The sequence below is a fragment of the Odontesthes bonariensis genome, chromosome 7 (assembly GCF_027942865.1).
Source record: "Odontesthes bonariensis isolate fOdoBon6 chromosome 7, fOdoBon6.hap1, whole genome shotgun sequence".
Lineage (NCBI taxonomy): Eukaryota > Metazoa > Chordata > Actinopteri > Atheriniformes > Atherinopsidae > Odontesthes > Odontesthes bonariensis.
In genome coordinates, this window is record NC_134512.1 from 40,457,741 (window position 1) to 40,482,634 (window position 24,894).

At 45.4% G+C, this 24,894-nt stretch overlaps 1 protein-coding gene across 5 annotated transcripts in view; it reads left to right on the top strand.

The window, feature by feature from the left end:
• Positions 1-24,894, top strand: part of zfc3h1 (zinc finger C3H1-type containing) — a 47,302-nt gene that overhangs the window by 18,802 nt on the left and 3,606 nt on the right. For 4 of the 5 annotated variants that reach the window (XM_075470830.1, XM_075470832.1, XM_075470831.1 and 1 more), the window contains exons 18-35: positions 127-258; positions 613-734; positions 1,275-1,376; positions 1,454-1,573; positions 12,252-12,429; positions 12,509-12,695; positions 12,807-12,995; positions 13,314-13,551; positions 13,633-13,738; positions 13,881-14,079; positions 14,228-14,322; positions 15,046-15,153; positions 15,249-15,353; positions 15,439-15,592; positions 15,679-15,809; positions 22,528-22,629; positions 22,818-22,857; positions 23,884-23,946. In XM_075470830.1, coding sequence (XP_075326945.1) covers positions 127-258; positions 613-734; positions 1,275-1,376; positions 1,454-1,573; positions 12,252-12,429; positions 12,509-12,695; positions 12,807-12,995; positions 13,314-13,551; positions 13,633-13,738; positions 13,881-14,079; positions 14,228-14,322; positions 15,046-15,153; positions 15,249-15,353; positions 15,439-15,592; positions 15,679-15,809; positions 22,528-22,629; positions 22,818-22,857; positions 23,884-23,946 — 2,371 coding nt within the window. The remainder of the gene's footprint in view (positions 1-126; positions 259-612; positions 735-1,274; positions 1,377-1,453; positions 1,574-12,251; positions 12,430-12,508; positions 12,696-12,806; positions 12,996-13,313; positions 13,552-13,632; positions 13,739-13,880; positions 14,080-14,227; positions 14,323-15,045; positions 15,154-15,248; positions 15,354-15,438; positions 15,593-15,678; positions 15,810-22,527; positions 22,630-22,817; positions 22,858-23,883; positions 23,947-24,894) is intronic. The other variant, XM_075470834.1, reaches the window with a different exon arrangement.

Consider the following 24,894-nt stretch of genomic DNA (forward strand, 5'->3'; position numbering starts at 1 on the left):
CTGTTAAAGCTTTATTCAAAGAAAGATTCAGACAACCAGGCTGCAGCTTAAAGGTCAGAGATGGAGGAGTTCTGAGGTTATGTTGATGAAGGTAGTAAATGTAATGACTTCACTTCTCCTCTGCAGGTTCAGCCCGTACTACCGGACCAAGGAGAAGTTGCCTCTGAGCTCCGTCACCTACAGCAACGCTATCGAAGCTAACAAATGTTTCTGCCGCTTTGACCTGACGGGAACCTGCAACGATGACGGCTGCAGATGGTCAGTGATCCTGCCCTGTTGCATCTGCCTACCTGTTTCCTGTCTGTTTCCCGCCCTCTTTTCACCTGTTACCTGTCTGTTTCCCGCCCTCTTTTCACCTGTTTCCCGCCCTCTTTTCACCTGTTACCTGTCTGTTTCCCGCCCTCTTTTCACCTGCTTCCTGTTTCCTGTCCGTTTCCCGCCCTCTTTTCACCTGCTTCCTGTTTCCTGTCTGTTTCCCGCTCTTTTCACCTGCTTCCTGTCTGTTTCCCGCCCTCTTTTCACCTGCTTCCTGTTTCCTGTCTGTTTCCCGCTCCTTTCACCTGCTTCCTGTTTCCTGTCTGTTTCCTGTGTAACGTTCTCTCTTCGCTGCAGGCAGCACATGAGGAACTGCACCCTGACGGGGAACCAGCTGTTCCAGGACATCCTGTCCTACAACTTGTCTCTTATTGGCTGTGCTGAGAGCAGTTCAGACGAGGACGTCGGCGCCGCCACAGGTTGGTGATTTCTCATGATGATGTCACAGGATCGCTCCATGAGGAGTTGGGTTCTGTGTTCTGAAGGTTCTGAAGGTTCTGTTTGTGTTCTGAAGGTTCTGTTTAGCTTCTGTTTGTGTTCTGAAGGTTCTGTTTAGCTTCTGTTTAGGTTCTGAAGGTTCTGTTTAGCTTCTGTTTAGGTTCTGTTTGTGTTCTGAAGGTTCTGTTTGTGTTCTGCCTGGTTCTGGTTCTGCCAGAGGTTTCTTCCTGTTAAAAGGGAGTCGTTTCTCTCCACAGTCGCCTCAGGCACGCTCAGGCCGGGAGATTGGACCGAAAAACAAAAAGTTTTCAGTGCAATCTGTTGGTTTTCTTAGCTAGGAAATTGTTTTTGAATTGGCTCTATATGAACGAATTGGATTATTTTATGAATTATGATTATTATTAATTAATTGAATTCCAATTGGCTTGAACTGGACTTACTATCTAAGTGCCTTGAGATGACATTTGTTGTATTTGGCGCTATATAAATAAAAATGAATTGAATTGAATTGAATTCTGCAGAGAGCTACATGAAGAAGCTGTTCGGTCCAAACAAAGACCGGATGGGCGTGGACCAGAAGGCCGTCCTCCTGGTCAGCAAAGTGAACGAAGGCAAACGCCACGGTGGGTTGAACTTCCTGTTTTAACGTGCGGTCACCAGGTTCTGGGCTGGTCATGTGACTCGTGTCTCTGCCCCGCAGTGCCGCCGTTCACCACCTGCAAGGAGACGCGGAGGTGGAGGCCGAAGCCGTGGGCGCAGAGCGGCGGGGCGCCCGAGGACAGCGGCGATGAGACGGCAGCCGAACACCTGACGCCTGCAGGTGAGAACCAGAGGACTTCTTCCTCTGATACTACATACTTCCATTCTGCATACTATATACTACATACTACATACTACATACTTCCATTCTGCGTACTACATACTGCATACTGCATACTATATACTACATACTGCATATTACATACTGCATACTACATACTGCATACTACATACTTCCATTCTGCATACTATATACTACATACTGCATACTGCATACTGCATACTACCTACTGCATACTACATACTGCATACTGCATACTACCTACTGCATACTACATACTGCATACTACATACTTCCATTCTGCATACTATATACTACATACTGCATACTGCATACTACCTACTGCATACTACATACTGCATACTACCTACTGCATACTACATACTGCATACTGCATACTACATACTTCCATTCTGCATACTATATACTACATACTGCATACTACATACTGCATACTGCATACTACATACTTCCATTCTGCATACTACATACTGCATACTACATACTTCCATTCTGCATACTATATACTACATACTGCATACTACCTACTGCACACTACATACTGCATACTACCTACTGCATACTACCTACTGCATACTACCTACTGCATACTACCTACTGCATACTACATACTTCCATTCTGCATACTATATACTACATACTGCATACTACATACTGCATACTACCTACTGCATACTACATACTGCATACTACATACTTCCATTCTGCATACTATATACTACCTACTGCATACTACCTACTGCATACTACATACTGCATACTACCTACTGCATACTACCTACTGCATACTATATACTACCTACTGCATACTACATACTTCCATTCTGCATACTATATACTACCTACTGCATACTACATACTTCCATTCTGCATACTATATACTACATACTGCATACTACATACTGCATACTACCTACTGCATACTACATACTACCTACTGCATACTATATACTACCTACTACCTACTGCCTACTACCTACTGCATACTATATACTGCATACTGCATACTATATACTACCTACTGCATACTATCTACTGCATACTGCATACTACATACTACCTACTGCATACTATATACTACCTACTGCATACTGCATACTACATACTGCATACTATCTACTGCATACTGCATACTACATACTACCTACTGCATACTGCATACTACATACTGCATACTACATACTACCTACTGCATACTATCTACTGCATACTACATACTACCTACTGCATACTATCTACTGCATACTATATACTACCTACTGCATACTGCATACTACCTACTGCATACTACATACTACCTACTGCATACTGCATATTACCTACTGCATACTACATACTACCTACTGCATACTACATACTACCTACTGCATACTGCATACTACATACTACCTACTGCATACTGCATACTGCATACTACCTACTGCATACTACATACTACCTACTGCATACTGCATACTACCTACTGCATACTACATACTACCTACTGCATACTACATACTACCTACTGCATACTACATACTACCTACTGCATACTGCATACTTCCATACTGCATACTACCTACTGCATACTGCATACTTCCATTCTGCATACTACCTACTGCATACTATATACTACCTACTGCATACTATATACTACCTACTGCATACTACATACTACCTACTGCATACTACCTACTGCATACTGCATACTATATATTACCTAATGCATACTGCATACTATATACTACCTACTACATACCGCATACTATATACTACATACCGCATACTATATACTACATACTGCATACTACATACTACCTACTGGATACTACATACTACATACTGGATACTGCATACTACATACTGGATACTGCATACTACATACTGCATACTGGATACTGCATACTACATACTGCATACTACATACTGGATACTGCATACTACATACTGGATACTGCATACTGCATACTACATACTGCATACTGGATACCCCATACTGGATACTACATACTGCATACTGCTTACTACATACTGGATACTGCATACTGCTTACTGCATACTGCTTACTGCTTACTGCATACTACATACTACATACTAAATACTAAATATTGCATACTGCATACTGCTTACTGCATACTGCATACTGCATACTACTTACTGCATACTACTTACTGCATACTGCATACTACATACTGCATACTACTTACTACTTACTGCATACTACATACTGCATACTGCATACTTCTTACTGCATACTGCTTACTGCATACTACATACTGCATACTACATACTACATACTGCATACTGCATACTACATACTGCATACTGTATACTACCTACTGCATACTGCATACTACCTACTGCATACTACCTACTGCATACTGCATACTACCTACTGCATACTACCTACTGCATACTACCTACTGCATACTACCTACTGCATACTGCCTACTACCTACTGCATACTGCATACTACCTACTGCATACTGCCTACTACCTACTGCATACTGCATACTACCTACTGCATACTGCCTACTACCTACTGCATACTGCATACTACCTACTGCATACTGCATACTACCTACTGCATACTGCATACTACCTACTACCTACTGCATACTGCATACTATATACTACATACTGCATACTATATACGACCTACTGGATACTATCTACTGCATACTATATACTACCTACTGCATACAACATACTGCATACGACCTACTGCATACTGCATACTACATACTGCATACGATCTACTGCATACTGCATACTACCTACTGCATACTATATACTACCTACTGCATACTGCATACTACCTACTGTATACTATATACTGCATACTGCATACTACCTACTGCATACTATATACTACCTACTACATACTGCATACGACCTACTGCATACTGCATACTACATACTGCATACGATCTACTGCATACTGCATACTGCATACTACCTACTGCATACTACATACTTCCATTCTGCATACTACCTACTGCATACTGCATACTACCTACTGCATACTACATACTTCCATTCTGCATACTATATACTACATACTGCATACTGCATACTACCTACTGCATACTGCATACTGCATACTACCTACTGCATACTGCCTACTGCATACTACCTACTGCATACTGCCTACTGCATACTACCTACTGCATACTACATACTACCTACTGCAAACTACATACTACCAACTGCATACTACATACTACCTACTGCATACTATATACTGCCTACTGCATTCCGCATACTACATACTACCTACTACATACCGCATACTACATACTACCTACTGCATACCGCATACTACATACTACCTACTGCATACCGCATACGACATACTACCTACTGCATACCGCATACTATATACTACATACTGCATACTATATACTACCTACTACATACTACCTACTGCATACTGCATACTGCATACTGGATACTGCATACTACATACTGCATACTGCATACTGGATACTGCATACTACATACTGCATACTGCTTACTGCTTACTGCATACTACATACTACATACTAAATACTGCATACTGCATACTGCTTACTGCATACTGCATACTACATATTGCATACTGCATACTGCTTACTGCATACTGCTTACTGCATACTGCTTACTGCATACTGCATACTACATACTGCATACTACTTACTGCATACTGCATACTACCTACTGCATACTGCCTACTGCATACTACCTACTGCATACTACATACTACCTACTGCAAACTACATACTACCAACTGCATACTACATACTACCTACTGCATACTATATACTGCCTACTGCATTCCGCATACTACATACTACCTACTACATACCGCATACTACATACTACCTACTGCATACCGCATACTACATACTACCTACTGCATACCGCATACGACATACTACCTACTGCATACCGCATACTATATACTACATACTGCATACTATATACTACCTACTACATACTACCTACTGCATACTGCATACTGCATACTGGATACTGCATACTACATACTGCATACTGCATACTGGATACTGCATACTACATACTGCATACTGCTTACTGCATACTACATACTACATACTAAATACTGCATACTGCATACTGCTTACTGCATACTGCATACTACATATTGCATACTGCATACTGCTTACTGCATACTGCTTACTGCATACTGCTTACTGCATACTGCATACTACATACTGCATACTACTTACTGCATACTGCATACTACATACTGCATACTACATACTACCTAGTGCATACTACATACTACCTACTGCATACTGCATACTCCATACTACCTACTGCATACTGCATACTGCATACTACCTACTGCATACTGCATACTATATACTACCTACTGCATACTACATACTACCTACTGCATACTGGATACTGGATACTGCATACTGGATACTGCATACTGCATACTACATAGTGGATACTGCATACTACATACTGGATACTGCATATTGCATACTACATACTACATACTGCATACTGCATACCGCATACTATATACTACATACTGCATACTGGATACCGCATACTGGATACTGCATACTACATACTGCATACTGCTTACTGCATACTACATACTACATACTAAATACTGCATACTGCATACTGCTTACTGCATACTGCATACTACATATTGCATACTGCATACTGCTTACTGCTTACTGCATACTGCTTACTGCATATTGCATACTACATACTGCATACTACTTACTGCATACTGCATACTACCTAGTGCATACTACATACTACCTAGTGCATACTACATACTACCTACTGCATACTGCATACTCCATACTACCTACTGCATACTGCATACTGCATACTATATACTACCTACTGCATACTACATACTACCTACTGCATACTGGATACTGGATACTGGATACTGCATACTGGATACTGGATACTGCATACTGGATACTGCATACTGCATACTACATAGTGGATACTGCATACTACATACTGGATACTGCATATTGCATACTACATACTGCTTACTACATACTCCATACTGGATACTGCATACTGCATACTGTTTACTACATACTGGATACTGCATACTGGATACTGCATACTGCATACTGCTTACTGCATACTGCATACTGGATACTGCATACTGCTTACTGCATACTGCTTACTGCATACTGCATACTACATACTAAATACTAAATATTGCATACTGAATACTTCTTACTGCATACTGGATACTGCATACTACATATTGCATACTGCATACTTGCATACTGCATACTACATACTGCATACTACCTACTGCATACTACATACTGCATACTGCATACTACATACTTCCATTCTGCATACTATATACTACCTACTGCATACTACCTACTGCATACTACATACTGCATACTACCTACTGCATACTATATACTACCTACTGCATACTACATACTTCCATTCTGCATACTATATACTACCTACTGCATACTACATACTTCCATTCTGCATACTATATAGTACATACTGCATACTACATACTGCATACTACCTACTGCATACTACCTACTACCTACTGCCTACTACCTACTGCATACTATATACTGCATACTGCATACTATATACTACCTACTGCATACTATCTACTGCATACTGCATACTACATACTACCTACTGCATACTATATACTACCTACTGCATACTGCATACTACATACTGCATACTATCTACTGCATACTGCATACTACATACTACCTACTGCATACTGCATACTACATACTGCATACTACATACTACCTACTGCATACTATCTACTGCATACTACATACTACCTACTGCATACTATCTACTGCATACTACATACTACCTACTGCATACTGCATACTACCTACTGCATACTACATACTACCTACTGCATACTGCATATTACCTACTGCATACTACATACTACCTACTGCATACTACATACTACCTACTGCATACTGCATACTACATACTACCTACTGCATACTGCATACTGCATACTGCATACTACCTACTGCATACTACATACTACCTACTGCATACTGCATACTACCTACTGCATACTACATACTACCTACTGCATACTACATACTACCTACTGCATACTACATACTACCTACTGCATACTGCATACTTCCATACTGCATACTACCTACTGCATACTGCATACTTCCATTCTGCATACTACCTACTGCATACTATATACTACCTACTGCATACTATATACTACCTACTGCATACTACATACTACCTACTGCATACTACCTACTGCATACTGCATACTATATATTACCTAATGCATACTGCATACTATATACTACCTACTACATACCGCATACTATATACTACATACCGCATACTATATACTACATACTGCATACTACATACTACCTACTGGATACTACATACTACATACTGGATACTGCATACTACATACTGGATACTGCATACTACATACTGCATACTGGATACTGCATACTACATACTGCATACTACATACTGGATACTGCATACTACATACTGGATACTGCATACTGCATACTACATACTGCATACTGGATACCCCATACTGGATACTACATACTGCATACTGCTTACTACATACTGGATACTGCATACTGCTTACTGCATACTGCTTACTGCTTACTGCATACTACATACTACATACTAAATACTAAATATTGCATACTGCATACTGCTTACTGCATACTGCATACTGCATACTACTTACTGCATACTACTTACTGCATACTGTATACTACATACTGCATACTACTTACTACTTACTGCATACTGCATACTTCTTACTGCATACTGCTTACTGCATACTACATACTGCATACTACATACTACATACTGCATACTGCATACTACATACTGCATACTGTATACTACCTACTGCATACTACCTACTGCATACTGCATACTACCTACTGCATACTACCTACTGCATACTGCATACTACATACTGCATACTGCCTACTACCTACTGCATACTGCATACTACCTACTGCATACTGCCTACTACCTACTGCATACTGCATACTACCTACTGCATACTGCCTACTACCTACTGCATACTGCATACTACCTACTGCATACTGCATACTACCTACTGCATACTGCATACTACCTACTACCTACTGCATACTGCATACTATATACTACATACTGCATACTATATACGACCTACTGGATACTATCTACTGCATACTATATACTACCTACTGCATACAACATACTGCATACGACCTACTGCATACTGCATACTACATACTGCATACGATCTACTGCATACTGCATACTACCTACTGCATACTATATACTACCTACTGCATACTGCATACTACCTACTGTATACTATATACTGCATACTGCATACTACCTACTGCATACTATATACTACCTACTACATACTGCATACGACCTACTGCATACTGCATACTACATACTGCATACGATCTACTGCATACTGCATACTGCATACTACCTACTGCATACTACATACTTCCATTCTGCATACTACCTACTGCATACTGCATACTACCTACTGCATACTACATACTTCCATTCTGCATACTATATACTACATACTGCATACTGCATACTGCATACTACCTACTGCATACTGCATACTGCATACTACCTACTGCATACTGCCTACTGCATACTACCTACTGCATACTGCCTACTGCATACTACCTACTGCATACTACATACTACCTACTGCAAACTACATACTACCAACTGCATACTACATACTACCTACTGCATACTATATACTGCCTACTGCATTCCGCATACTACATACTACCTACTACATACCGCATACTACATACTACCTACTGCATACCGCATACTACATACTACCTACTGCATACCGCATACGACATACTACCTACTGCATACCGCATACTATATACTACATACTGCTTACTATATACTACCTACTACATACTACCTACTGCATACTGCATACTGCATACTGGATACTGCATACTACATACTGCATACTGCATACTGGATACTGCATACTACATACTGCATACTGCTTACTGCTTACTGCATACTACATACTACATACTAAATACTGCATACTGCATACTGCTTATTGCATACTGCATACTACATATTGCATACTGCATACTGCTTACTGCATACTGCTTACTGCATACTGCTTACTGCATACTGCATACTACATACTGCATACTACTTACTGCATACTGCATACTACCTACTGCATACTGCCTACTGCATACTACCTACTGCATACTACATACTACCTACTGCAAACTACATACTACCAACTGCATACTACATACTACCTACTGCATACTATATACTGCCTACTGCATTCCGCATACTACATACTACCTACTACATACCGCATACTACATACTACCTACTGCATACCGCATACTACATACTACCTACTGCATACCGCATACGACATACTACCTACTGCATACCGCATACTATATACTACATACTGCATACTATATACTACCTACTACATACTACCTACTGCATACTGGATACTGCATACTACATACTGCATACTGCATACTGGATACTGCATACTACATACTGCATACTGCTTACTGCATACTACATACTACATACTAAATACTGCATACTGCATACTGCTTACTGCATACTGCATACTACATATTGCATACTGCATACTGCTTACTGCATACTGCTTACTGCATACTGCTTACTGCATACTGCATACTACATACTGCATACTACTTACTGCATACTGCATACTACATACTGCATACTACATACTACCTAGTGCATACTACATACTACCTACTGCATACTGCATACTCCATACTACCTACTGCATACTGCATACTACCTACTGCATACTGCATACTATATACTACCTACTGCATACTACATACTACCTACTGCATACTGGATACTGCATACTGGATACTGGATACTGCATACTGGATACTGCATACTGCATACTACATAGTGGATACTGCATACTACATACTGGATACTGCATATTGCATACTACATACTACATACTGCATACTGCATACCGCATACTATATACTACATACTGCATACTGGATACCGCATACTGGATACTGCATACTACATACTGCATACCGCTTACTGCTTACTGCATACTACATACTACATACTAAATACTGCATACTGCATACTGTTTACTGCATACTGCATACTACATATTGCATACTGCATACTGCTTACTGCTTACTGCATACTGCTTACTGCATATTGCATACTACATACTGCATACTACTTACTGCATACTACATACTACCTAGTGCATACTACATACTACCTACTGCATACTGCATACTCCATACTACCTACTGCATACTGCATACTGCATACTATATACTACCTACTGCATACTACATACTACCTACTGCATACTGGATACTGCATACTGGATACTGCATACTGCATACTACATAGTGGATACTGCATACTACATACTGGATACTGCATATTGCATACTACATACTGCTTACTACATACTCCATACTGGATGCTGCATACTGCATACTGTTTACTACATACTGGATACTGCATACTGGATACTGCATACTGCATACTGCTTACTGCATACTGCATACTGCTTACTGCTTACTGCTTACTGCATACTGCATACTACATACTAAATACTAAATATTGCATACTGAATACTTCTTACTGCATACTGGATACTGCATACTACATATTGCATACTGCATACTTGCATACTGCATACTACATACTGCATACTACATACTACATACTACATAATTCCATACCCACGAATTCGGCGCTACTAAAGCTAGCCGCAGTGAGCAACGCACTTCCGGTTATTTTCACAAAATAAAATACCCGTTGCCTTTTATCATAGGGAAAGCCATTACCATACAATTGGTGCTTTTGTTTTGAAAACAGGAAGTGAACCTACCCTCGTTGTAGCTAGCTTGAAACTGCCATTTTGACAGGAAATGACGATCGGCGACGTCACGTTACATTGCATCTTGGGTAGTTTGAGTATAAGTAGTAACCTCATGATGCATACCCAACATTTAGGAGAATCTAGTTTGCATCCGGGAACTTAAAAAAGTTAAAGTTAGTATGAGTAGTATGCAGTTTGGAACGCAGCCTGAGATGGTTTGTGTTCTCAGCCTCTGATTGGTCGGATCAGTTTGAACAAAAGCGTGGGGCCTTTGCTCTGACTGCCAGTTAAACTAGCCGCTAACACTGTTGGCCTTCCCAACTTCCTCTCTCTGTGGCTGTTAAACAAGCCTCCATGACACACTATGAAACCACTCCCCCTCATTTGCATAATGAGGCAAAAACGCATTTAAGAAAATAAAAACAGACAGGAAACTGAAAAAATAAAACAGATTCATACATCTATAAATAAAGAATATTAAAAACATTAAATAAAAATAAGATAAAGAAACGAATCATTTGAAGTGAATAAATGGATCAATACGATGTAAAGGAAAGTTAAACAGAAATAACTACAGTAGAAGAAATTAAATGTATTCCAAATGAAAAATAAAGTATCTTTTCATTTGATTTCTTTCTTTATTCATGTGTGATTATGGCGCGTATTATCGAGCGTGGAGCAGAAATAACTCGTCTTCTTCTTCTTTGTGTTTGCCAGACGACGTCTCCGTGAGCAGCTCGCCCGCCGTGGACGTGTGCGTCACATCGGAGGACCGGCGCTATTTCGTCAGCGAGACGGACGACATCTCCAACCTGGAGGCGAGCGTCCTGGAGAGTCCTCGAGACACTCAGCTGTGGATCAAACTGGCCTTCAGATACCTGAATCAGAGCGAAACGTAAGTATGGAGCCGGTTCCGGTTCTGCTCCTGGTTCTGGTCCTGCTCCCTGCTCACCCTCCCTGCTTGCTTCCTGCAGATCTGCAGCAGAGTGCCTGGAAGCCGCTCTGAACACGCTGTCTCGCGCCCTGGAGAGTAACTGCGAGGACCCGGAGGTGTGGAGCCACTACCTGGCGCTGTTCTCCCGGCGCGGCAGCAGGGACGAGGTGCAGGAGATGTGCGAGATGGCGGTGGAGCACGCGCCCGACTACCGGGTGTGGTTCAGCGTAAGTGTCCTCAGTTTGTTTGTGTCATCGTGAGCCCCGCCCACATTTCCCGATGGTCATGTGACGCTGTGTCAGACCGTGATGATGTCATCAACCTGCGCCCCTCCTCAGTACCTGAACCTGGAGAGCTCGTTCGAGGGGAAGGACTACGTGTGCGAGCGCCTGCTGCACTTCCTGTTGGCCGAGGCGTCCTCCGGTGTGACGGAGAAGCTGTCCTTCCAGCTGATGGAGGCCCTGCTGTTCAGGGTGCAGCTCAGTCTGTTCACGGGCCGGATGGAGAGCGCCCTGGCCCTCCTGCAGGTGTGTGTCATCACAACAGCCATTACCATACAATTGGTGCTTTTGTTTTGAAAACAGGAAGTGAACCTACCCTCGTTGTAGCTAGCTTGAAACTGCCGTTTTGACAGGAAATGACGATCGGCGACGTTGCCCAGCAATCTAGCCATTCTATACATATCTATGGTTCTGCCTGCCAGTTAAACTAGCCGCTAACACTGTTAGCCTTCCCAACTTCCTGTTTCTGTGGCTGTGAAACAAGCCTCCATGACACACTATGAAACCCGCCCCCTCATTTGCATAATTAGGCACCTCACTCACCTGTGTTTGTGGTGGTTTCAGAACGCTCTGAAGTCGGCTCAGGACCTGAGCATCGCTGACCACCTGACGGCGGCTGACCGGGCGCTGCTCTGGCTCTCCTACATCCACCTGACGGAGTTCGACCGGCTGCCCTCCAGCCTGTACGACCCGGCCGAGTCCGGCCCGGCCCGGCTGGTCAGCAGAGAGTCCTTCCTGCTGCCCTGGAGGACGCCGGAGGACATCAGCACGCCGCCGGACATCCTCATCGCTGTTTTCCAGGGTAGGAAGCGGCTCCCCGTCCCTGTTATTTCTGTACGACCCGGTCCAAACTCTCACGCTCTGTGTGGCTGTTTTCTGTAAGATGGCGTCCGTCAGTGCAGTGAGGAGTCTGCGTCTGAGAGCGAGAGGACGCTGGCGTGCATGCCGCTGCACACCAACCTGATCTGCCTCTACAAGCTGCTGCAGAGGTGAGCTGACAGGTGTTGGTCTGAGGTTTGGGAGGTTAAACCAGCTTCTTCTGTCGGTTATCTTCCAACCTGAGGCCGATCAAAGCGGTTTAAACCAGTCTGTAGCCTCAGCTTCTGCCCTGGTGACGGCGTGTCCCCGCAGGTACGAGGACGGCGTCTCCCTGTGCGAGTCTCTCCTGGAGTTCTGTCCCGAGTCGTGCGCGCTGCGCGACGCTCTGGCCGACCTGCACATCAGCAGAGGCAGCCCGGAGCAGGCGGTCAGCATGTGGCTGCACGCCCTGGCAGAGTGTCCCCACAACGCTCAGGTGTTCTACCACTGCTGCAGGTTCCTCATGGCTCAGGTGAGTCTGTCATGTGTTCGGCTTCAGGGCAAACATCGAACTGAAGGTGCAAATATCTCTGAGAAGATAAGAAGCTGGACAGGGAAAAGGTGCTCCTGAAGCTCCGCCCCCTCAGGCGTCTTCCTGACTCTCCTTCTCGCCGTTTCAGGACAAGTCGAGCGCCATCCCTCCGCTGTTCCGCGGCTTCATCCTGTCGCTCTGCGAGGACGAGCAAAGCAACGGCACGCCCGTGAACGTCCTGCGGTACGTGAGGCTCCGCCTCCTCTCTGTTCTTGCATGCATTCATCTCCAGCAGACTCCATCACTGTAACGCTCTTTTAACTGGACTTCCCACAAAGAGCATTAAACATCTGCAGCTCATCCAGAACGCTGCTGCTGGAGTTTTAACCCGGACTAAGAGATCTGAACACATCACAGCAGCTTTAAAATCTTTACTCTGGCTTCCAGTCAGGCACAGAATAGATTTTAAAAGCCTGCTGATGGTTTACAATCTGTGATCTGTTCAGAGAATATAAAGCCAGCAGAGCTCTTAGATCCAAGGACTCAGGTCAGCTGGTCCAGTCCAGAGTCCAGACTAAACATGGAGAAGCAGCATTTAGCTGTTATGCTGCAAACAAGTGGAACAAACTGCCAGTGGAGATTAAACTTTCACCCAATGGAGACATTTTTAAATCCAGGTTAAAAACATTTCTGTTCTCATGTGTCTATGCATGAAATCTGCACGATATCTTTGAATTTATCTGGACTGTTGCTGGTTTTTAAATTCATTTAAACCATTTTATTTGTTTCTCTTTATATTCTTTTATGTATTTTAATGCTTCTTCCACTCCCTGCTGCAATGCTTTTATTTTATGTGAAGCACTTTGAACTGTTTGTACATGAAATGTGCTATATAAATAAATTTGATTTGATTTAATTCTTCTTCTGCGGGGTTCTGAAACGCGGTTCTGTTTCCTGTCCCGACAGTCACATCCTGGGCTTCCGTGACGAGGAGCTGCTGAGCCGTCCGACCATCAGGAAGGAGCTCCAGGAGCAGCTGAGTCAGCAGATGTCCTTCCTGCACCTGCTGCACTGGTGCGTCCTCACCTGGTGATGTCATGTCTGTTGGTGATGTCATGTTGCTGCTCAGGTGGCGGCTGCAGGTGAACTGTGCGTCTGTGTGTTTGCAGTCGGTGGGCGTGGCTTCACAGCCCGGTGGAGGCGGCGGTGGAGGCGTTCGAGCGAGCGCTGGGATGCTCGCTGCAGCTGCAGGAGCTCCACACGCTGTGGACCGAGTGAGTCTCCCGAACCCTCACCTGCTCAGGTACGTCCGCTCGGCTCCGCCCACTCACCGCCCCTCTCTGGTCTCTCCCGCCTCAGCTACCTGCTGTTCAGCTGCAGCCCGCAGGCCTCCGTAGCCTCCAGGAAGCTCTTCTCAGACCTGCTCCAGCGCTGCCTCAGCACGGTGCCGACCCGCCTCGAGCTGCCCTTCAACCCCGCGGAGTTCTGGAGCTGCTACCGCTTCCACAACCAGGTGAGAGCGGCGCCGGCCGGGTCCAGAACCACTGACGGTTCCGGATCTGTTGGGTCCATGTGTGACGGTGATGTGTTCCCCTGCAGGTGGTGAGCTTGTACCTGAGAGGTGTGCCACAGGGCCAGCGTGCTCTGGTTCTGGAGAGGCTGCGATACACCATGCCAAACAACACCGAGCTGGGCCTCAGGTACACACACACCTGCTGCGTTCAGACCAGGTAACCGGAAACCGTGATTTGCAACATCTAGTTACCTCAGTGGGTTAGCTGGTTAGTCAGCTCCTCTGCAGTTGGTTAGTCAGTTCCTCTACAGTTGGTTAGTCAGTTCCTCTACAGTTGGTTAGTCAGCTCCTCTACAGTTGGTTAGTCAGCTCCTCTACAGTTGGTTAGTCAGCTCCTCTGCAGTTGGTTAGTCAGCTCCTCTGCAGTTGGTTAGTCAGCTCCTCTGCAGTTGGTTAGTCAGCTCCTCTACAGTTGGTTAGTCAGCTCCTCTACAGTTGGTTAGTCAGCTCCTCTGCAGTTGGTTAGTCAGCTCCTCTGCAGTTGGTTAGTCAGCTCCTCTACAGTTGGTTAGTCAGTTCCTCTACAGTTGGTTAGTCAGCTCCTCTACAGTTGGTTAGTCAGCTCCTCTACAGTTGGTTAGTCAGCTCCTCTGCAGTTGGTTAGTCAGCTCCTCTGCAGTTGGTTAGTCAGTTCCTCTACAGTTGGTTAGTCAGTTCCACTACAGTTGGTTAGTCAGCTCCTCTACAGTTGGTTAGTCAGCTCCTCTGCAGTTGGTTAGTCAGCTCCTCTACAGTTGGTTAGTCAGCTCCTCTGCAGTTGGTTAGTCAGCTCCTCTACAGTTGGTTAGTCAGCTCCTCTGCAGTTGGTTAGTCAGCTCCTCTGCAGTTGGTTAGTCAGTTCCTCTGCAGTTGGTTAGTCAGCTCCTCTGCAGTTGGTTAGTCAGCTCCTGTCTCTAGTTAGTCAGCTCCTCTACAGTTGGTTAGTCAGCTCCTCTACAGTTGGTTAGTCAGTTCCACTACAGTTGGTTAGTCAGCTCCTCTGCAGTTGGTTAGTCAGCTCCTCTGCAGTTGGTTAGTCAGCTCCTCTGCAGTTGGTTAGTCAGTTCCTCTTCAGTTGGTTAGTCAGCTCCTCTGCAGTTGGTTAGTCAGCTCCTCTACAGTTGGTTAGTCAGCTCCTCTACAGTTGGTTAGTCAGCTCCTCTACAGTTGGTTAGTCAGCTCCTCTACAGTTGGTTAGTCAGCTCCTCTGCAGTTGGTTAGTCAGCTCCTCTGCAGTTGGTTAGTCAGCTCCTCTACAGTTGGTTAGTCAGCTCCTCTACAGTTGGTTAGTCAGCTCCTCTACAGTTGGTTAGTCAGCTCCTCTGCAGTTGGTTAGTCAGCTCCTCTACAGTTGGTTAGTCAGTTCCTCTACAGTTGGTTAGTCAGCTCCTCTACAGTTGGTTAGTCAGCTCCTCTACAGTTGGTTAGTCAGCTCCTCTACAGTTGGTTAGTCAGCTCCTCTGCAGTTGGTTAGTCAGTTCCTCTACAGTTGGTTAGTCAGTTCCACTACAGTTGGTTAGTCAGCTCCTCTACAGTTGGTTAGTCAGCTCCTCTGCAGTTGGTTAGTCAGCTCCTCTACAGTTGGTTAGTCAGCTCCTCTGCAGTTGGTTAGTCAGCTCCTCTACAGTTGGTTAGTCAGCTCCTCTGCAGTTGGTTAGTCAGCTCCTCTGCAGTTGGTTAGTCAGTTCCTCTGCAGTTGGTTAGTCAGCTCCTCTGCAGTTGGTTAGTCAGCTCCTGTCTCTAGTTAGTCAGCTCCTCTACAGTTGGTTAGTCAGCTCCTCTACAGTTGGTTAGTCAGTTCCACTACAGTTGGTTAGTCAGCTCCTCTGCAGTTGGTTAGTCAGCTCCTCTGCAGTTGGTTAGTCAGCTCCTCTGCAGTTGGTTAGTCAGTTCCTCTTCAGTTGGTTAGTCAGCTCCTCTGCAGTTGGTTAGTCAGCTCCTCTACAGTTGGTTAGTCAGCTCCTCTACAGTTGGTTAGTCAGCTCCTCTGCAGTTGGTTAGTCAGCTCCTCTACAGTTGGTTAGTCAGCTCCTCTGCAGTTGGTTAGTCAGCTCCTCTACAGTTGGTTAGTCAGCTCCTCTGCAGTTGGTTAGTCAGCTCCTCTACAGTTGGTTAGTCAGCTCCTCTGCAGTTGGTTAGTCAGCTCCTCTACAGTTGGTTAGTCAGCTCCTCTGCAGTTGGTTAGTCAGCTCCACTACAGTTGGTTAGTCAGCTCCTCTACAGTTGGTTAGTCAGCTCCTCTGCAGTTGGTTAGTCAGTTCCACTACAGTTGGTTAGTCAGCTCCTCTACAGTTGGTTAGTCAGCTCCTCTGCAGTTGGTTAGTCAGCTCCTCTTCAGTTGGTTAGTCAGCTCCACTACAGTTGGTTAGTCAGCTCCTCTGCAGTTGGTTAGTCAGCTCCTCTTCAGTTGGTTAGTCAGCTCCTCTACAGTTGGTTAGTCAGCTCCTCTACAGTTGGTTAGTCAGCTCCTCTGCAGTTGGTTAGTCAGCTCCTGTCTCTAGTTAGTCAGATCCTCTACAGTTGGTTAGTCAGCTCCTCTACAGTTGGTTAGTCAGCTCCTCTGCAGTTGGTTAGTCAGCTCCTCTACAGTTGGTTAGTCAGCTCCTCTACAGTTGGTTAGTCAGCTCCTCTGCAGTTGGTTAGTCAGCTCCTCTGCAGTTGGTTAGTCAGTTCCACTACAGTTGGTTAGTCAGCTCCTCTACAGTTGGTTAGTCAGTTCCTCTGCAGTTGGTTAGTCAGCTCCTCTACAGTTGGTTAGTCAGCTCCTCTACAGTTGGTTAGTCAGCTCCTCTACAGTTGGTTAGTCAGCTCCTCTACAGTTGGTTAGTCAGCTCCTCTACAGTTGGTTAGTCAGCTCCTCTACAGTTGGTTAGTCAGCTCCTCTGCAGTTGGTTAGTCAGCTCCTCTGCAGTTGGTTAGTCAGCTCCTCTACAGTTGGTTAGTCAGCTCCTCTGCAGTTGGTTAGTCAGTTCCACTACAGTTGGTTAGTCAGCTCCTCTACAGTTGGTTAGTCAGCTCCTCTACAGTTGGTTAGTCAGCTCCTCTGCAGTTGGTTAGCTCCGCTTCAGTTGGTTAGTCAGTTCCACTACAGTTGGTTAGTCAGCTCCTCTACAGTTGGTTAGTCAGCTCCTCTACAGTTGGTTAGTCAGCTCCTCTTCAGTTGGTTAGTCAGCTCCTCTGCAGTTGGTTAGTCAGCTCTTCTACAGTTGGTTAGTCAGCTCCTCTGCAGTTGGTTAGTCAGCTCCTCTGCAGTTGGTTAGTCAGCTCCTCTACAGTTGGTTAGTCAGCTCCTCTGCAGTTGGTTAGTCAGCTCCTGTCTCTAGTTAGTCAGCTCCTCTTCAGTTGGTTAGTCAGCTCCTCTACAGTTGGTTAGTCAGCTCCTCTGCAGTTGGTTAGTCAGCTCCTGTCTCTAGTTAGTCAGCTCCTCTTCAGTTGGTTAGTCAGCTCCTCTACAGTTGGTTAGTCAGCTCCTCTACAGTTGGTTAGTCAGCTCCTCTGCAGTTGGTTAGTCAGCTCCTGTCTCTAGTTAGTCAGCTCCTCTTCAGTTGGTTAGTCAGTTCCTCTACAGTTGGTTAGTCAGCTCCTCTGCAGTTGGTTAGTCAGCTCCTCTGCAGTTGGTTAGTCAGCTCCTCTACAGTTGGTTAGTCAGCTCCTCTGCAGTTGGTTAGTCAGCTCCTCTGCAGTTGGTTAGTCAGCTCCTCTACAGTTGGTTAGTCAGCTCCTCTGCAGTTGGTTAGTCAGCTCCTCTACAGTTGGTTAGTCAGCTCCTCTACAGTTGGTTAGTCAGCTCCTCTACAGTTGGTTAGTCAGTTCCACTACAGTTGGTTAGTCAGCTCCTCTACAGTTGGTTAGTCAGCTCCTCTACAGTTGGTTAGTCAGCTCCTCTTCAGTTGGTTAGTCAGCTCCTCTACAGTTGGTTAGTCAGCTCCTCTGCAGTTGGTTAGTCAGCTCCTCTACAGTTGGTTAGTCAGCTCCTCTACAGTTGGTTAGTCAGCTCCTCTACAGTTGGTTAGTCAGCTCCTCTGCAGTTGGTTAGTCAGCTCCTCTACAGTTGGTTAGTCAGCTCCTCTACAGTTGGTTAGTCAGTTCCACTACAGTTGGTTAGTCAGCTCCTCTACAGTTGGTTAGTCAGCTCCTCTACAGTTGGTTAGTCAGCTCCTCTTCAGTTGGTTAGTCAGCTCCTCTACAGTTGGTTAGTCAGCTCCTCTGCAGTTGGTTAGTCAGCTCCTCTACAGTTGGTTAGTCAGTTCCTCTGCAGTTGGTTAGTCAGCTCCTCTACAGTTGGTTAGTCAGCTCCTCTTCAGTTGGTTAGTCAGCTCCTGTCTCTAGTTAGTCAGCTCCTCTTCAGTTGGTTAGTCAGCTCCTCTGCAGTTGGTTAGTCAGCTCCTGTCTCTAGTTAGTCAGCTCCTCTACAGTTGGTTAGTCAGCTCCTCTGCAGTTGGTTAGTCAGCTCCTGTCTCTAGTTAGTCAGCTCCTCTTCAGTTGGTTAGTCAGCTCCTCTACAGTTGGTTAGTCAGCTCCTCTGCAGTTGGTTAGTCAGCTCCTCTGCAGTTGGTTAGTCAGCTCCTGTCTCTAGTTAGTCAGCTCCTCTACAGTTGGTTAGTCAGCTCCTGTCTCTAGTTAGTCAGATCCTCTACAGTTGGTTAGTCAGCTCCTCTACAGTTGGTTAGTCAGCTCCTCTGCAGTTGGTTAGTCAGCTCCTCTACAGTTGGTTAGTCAGCTCCTCTACAGTTGGTTAGTCAGCTCCTCTTCAGTTGGTTAGTCAGCTCCTCTACAGTTGGTTAGTCAGTTCCACTACAGTTGGTTAGTCAGCTCCTGTCTCTAGTTAGTCAGATCCTCTACAGTTGGTTAGTCAGCTCCTGTCTCTAGTTAGTCAGATCCTCTACAGTTGGTTAGTCAGCTCCTCTACAGTTGGTTAGTCAGCTCCTCTACAGTTGGTTAGTCAGCTCCTCTGCAGTTGGTTAGTCAGCTCCTCTACAGTTGGTTAGTCAGCTCCTCTGCAGTTGGTTAGTCAGTTCCTCTACAGTTGGTTAGTCAGCTCCTCTGCAGTTGGTTAGTCAGCTCCTCTACAGTTGGTTAGTCAGCTCCTCTACAGTTGGTTAGTCAGCTCCTCTTCAGTTGGTTAGTCAGCTCCTCTGCAGTTGGTTAGTCAGTTCCACTACAGTTGGTTAGTCAGCTCCTCTACAGTTGGTTAGTCAGCTCCTCTTCAGTTGGTTAGTCAGCTCCTCTACAGTTGGTTAGTCAGCTCCTCTGCAGTTGGTTAGTCAGTTCCACTACAGTTGGTTAGTCAGCTCCTCTACAGTTGGTTAGTCAGTTCCTCTGCAGTTGGTTAGTCAGCTCCTCTGCAGTTGGTTAGTCAGCTCCTCTGCAGTTGGTTAGTCAGCTCCTGTCTCTAGTTAGTCAGCTCCTCTTCAGTTGGTTAGTCAGCTCCTCTACAGTTGGTTAGTCAGCTCCTCTGCAGTTGATTAGTCAGCTCCTCTGCAGTTGGTTAGTCAGCTCCTGTCTCTAGTTAGTCAGCTCCTCTACAGTTGGTTAGTCAGCTCCTGTCTCTAGTTAGTCAGCTCCTCTACAGTTGGTTAGTCAGCTCCTGTCTCTAGTTAGTCAGATCCTCTACAGTTGGTTAGTCAGCTCCTCTACAGTTGGTTAGTCAGCTCCTCTGCAGTTGGTTAGTCAGCTCCTCTACAGTTGGTTAGTCAGCTCCTCTACAGTTGGTTAGTCAGCTCCTCTTCAGTTGGTTAGTCAGCTCCTGTCTCTAGTTAGTCAGATCCTCTACAGTTGGTTAGTCAGCTCCTGTCTCTAGTTAGTCAGATCCTCTACAGTTGGTTAGTCAGCTCCTCTACAGTTGGTTAGTCAGCTCCTCTGCAGTTGGTTAGTCAGCTCCTCTACAGTTGGTTAGTCAGCTCCTCTACAGTTGGTTAGTCAGCTCCTCTGCAGTTGGTTAGTCAGCTCCTCTGCAGTTGCAGTTGGTTAGTCAGCTCCTCTACAGTTGGTTAGTCAGCTCCTCTACAGTTGGTTAGTCAGCTCCTCTACAGTTGGTTAGTCAGCTCCTCTGCAGTTGGTTAGTCAGCTCCTCTACAGTTGGTTAGTCAGATCCTCTACAGTTGGTTAGTCAGCTCCTGTCTCTAGTTAGTCAGATCCTCTACAGTTGGTTAGTCAGCTCCTCTACAGTTGGTTAGTCAGCTCCTCTACAGTTGGTTAGTCAGATCCTCTACAGTTGGTTAGTCAGCTCCTCTACAGTTGGTTAGTCAGCTCCTCTACAGTTGGTTAGTCAGCTCCTCTTCAGTTGGTTAGTCAGCTCCTGTCTCTAGTTAGTCAGCTCCTCTACAGTTGGTTAGTCAGCTCCTCTACAGTTGGTTAGTCAGCTCCTCTTCAGTTGGTTAGTCAGCTCCTGTCTCTAGTTAGTCAGATCCTCTACAGTTGGTTAGTCAGCTCCTCTGCAGTTGGTTAGTCAGCTCCTCTACAGTTGGTTAGTCAGCTCCTCTACAGTTGGTTAGTCAGCTCCTCTACAGTTGGTTAGTCAGCTCCTCTACAGTTGGTTAGTCAGCTCCTCTACAGTTGGTTAGTCAGCTCCTCTTCAGTTGGTTAGTCAGCTCCTGTCTCTAGTTAGTCAGATCCTCTACAGTTGGTTAGTCAGCTCCTCTACACTTGGTTAGTCAGCTCCTCTTCAGTTGGTTTGTCAGCTCCTGTCTCTAGTTAGTCAGATCCTCTACAGTTGGTCAGTTGGCTCCTCTTTCTGGTTAGTTAGCGACTCTGACTTATGTCAGGTCACCTTCCTCCGAGCCGAACCAGAAACGGTTCCAGGCCCCGTCTCGACGCAGTCGGCCTTGTGTTACTCTGGTTGTTTTGTTGCTGCTGTGGGAGGTTTCCTGACAGCGTCTCTGCTTTCTGCTCTGCAGGCTGTTGCATCAGGAGTGGCAGGACAGAAACTTGGAGCAGCTGAAGTTCCAGGCCCGGATGCTGATCAGCAGCTCTCCGAAGTGTGTGTCCGGCTGGAGAATGTGAGTAAACGCAGAGAGCACTTCCCACAATGAGACCCGAACCCAACTCTTTGTTTCAGCCTGCTCAGTGATGGTTGACCCAACTGACATTACAGATGAACGGTGCTAGTTTGATGTTCTGGGTCAGATCAGTTTTTGGGATTTGCCGGCTCGGTGGCAGCTACAGAATCTTTGTTCTTTCTGTGCAGAGCCATTGCTGTGGAGCAGCAGCTGAAGGAGCGAGGAGAGGTGAGTTGAGGGAAAAACGACCCATTTCCTGTTCTGCATCGTCCGCTCAGTCATTTCATCCAGTCTGAGAAATAAACTGGAAGCTGATTAAGCTGCCAGCACAAGGGTCCAGAAGAAGGAACTGTACAGTGATTGTTTAAACAGCACCAGAACCTGCCATCACTGTTACATGTTTATATCATTAGAAGTTGTAACCGTTAGCCGGAGGACCAGCCTTATTATATTACTTTGTATCTGAGAATGAAAGTGAGAATACTTAGCAGGGAACAGAAGGAAGCTAGCAGAGAACAGAAGAAAGCTAGCAGGGAACAGAAGGAAGCTAGCAGAGAACAGAAGAAAGCTAGCAGAGAACAGAAGGATGCTAGTGGGGAACAGAAGGAAGCTAGCGGGGAACAGAAGGAAGCTAGCGGGGAACAGAAGGAAGCTAGCGGGGAACAGAAGGAAGCTAGCGGGGAACAGAAGGAAGCTAGCAGAGAACAGAAGGAAGCTAGCGGGGAACAGAAGGAAGCTAGCGGGGAACAGAAGGAAGCTAGCGGGGAACAGAAGGAAGCTAGCGGGGAACAGAAGGAAGCTAGCGGGGAACAGAAGGAAGCTAGCAGAGAACAGAAGGAAGCTAGCAGAGAACAGAAGGAAGCTAGCAGAGAACAGAAGGAAGCTAGCAGAGAACAGAAGGAAGCTAGCAGAGAACAGAAGGAAGCTAGCAGAGAACAGAAGGAAGCTGAGGCTCATATTGTCCTTAATGTGCCTCTGCCCATTGGAGCAGCTTCAGCCTTTTAATGTGAACTAATGTTCTGAGTCACATCAAAGTGAAAAGTTTGGCCCGTTCAGGACGGAGCAGAACTTCTCTGACTGGATGAAAAACTGAATCCGTTTGAGCTGAACTGATGGTGTTTCTGAAGGTGGTCTCTCTCTGCAGGTGTTATTTGCGTGCACAGTAGCAAGTGCGACCAGGCCGTGTGTTGTTGTTCTGACGCTGCGGCGTCCCATCTCTTCTTCTTCTTTTATTTTGTCTGTGTTGTCTTCTAGATGCGACTTCTGTATCAGCAAGCCCTCCAAACCCTCCCTCTGTGTGCCGCCCTGTGGAAAGATGTAATTCACTCTGTAATACAAACACACACACAAACATGCACTCACAGCAGGCTGCAGCCACTTGCCTCACGGCTCTGCAGTGAAAGCACTTCCTGTTAGCTGCTGTGAAAGCACTTCCTGTTAGCTGCTGTGAAAGCACTTCCTGTTAGCTGCTGTGAAAGCACTTCCTGTTAGCTGCTGTGAAAACACTTCCTGTTAGCTGCCTGTAAGCTGCAGTTAAAGCACTTCCTGTTAGCTGCAGTGAAAGCACTTCTTGTTAGCTGCCTGTTAGCTGCAGTTAAAGCACTTCCTGTTAGCTGCAATGAAAGCACTTCCTGTTAGCTGCGATGTCAGCACTTCCTGTTAGCTGCAGTGATGTCAGCACTTCCTGTTAGCTGCTGTGATATCAGCACTTCCTGTTAGCTGCTGTGATATCAGCACTGCCTGTTAGCTGCAGTGATGCCAGCGCTTCCTGTTAGCTGCTGTGAAAGCACTTCCTGTTAGCTGCAGTGATGTCAGCGCTTCCTGTTAGCTGCTGTGATGTCAGCACTTCTTGTTAGCTGCTGTGATGTCAGCACTTCCTGTTAGCTGCTGTGAAAGCACTTCCTGTTAGCTGCTGTGATGTCAGCACGTCCTGTTAGCTGCAGTGAAAGCACGTCCTGTTAGCTGCAGTGATGTTAGCACGTCCTGTTAGCTGCTGTGATGTTAGCACTTCCTGTTAGCTGCAGTGAAAGCACTTCCTGTTAGCCGCTGTGATGTCAGCACTTCCTGTTAGCTGCAGTGAAAACACTTCCTGTTAGCTGCAGTGAAAGCACTTCCTGTTAGCTGCTGTGATGTCAGCACTTCCTGTTAGCTGCTGTGATGTCAGCACTTCCTGTTAGCTGCAGTGAAAGCACTTCCTGTTAGCCGCTGTGATGTCAGCACTTCCTGTTAGCTGCAGTGAAAACACTTCCTGTTAGCTGCAGTGAA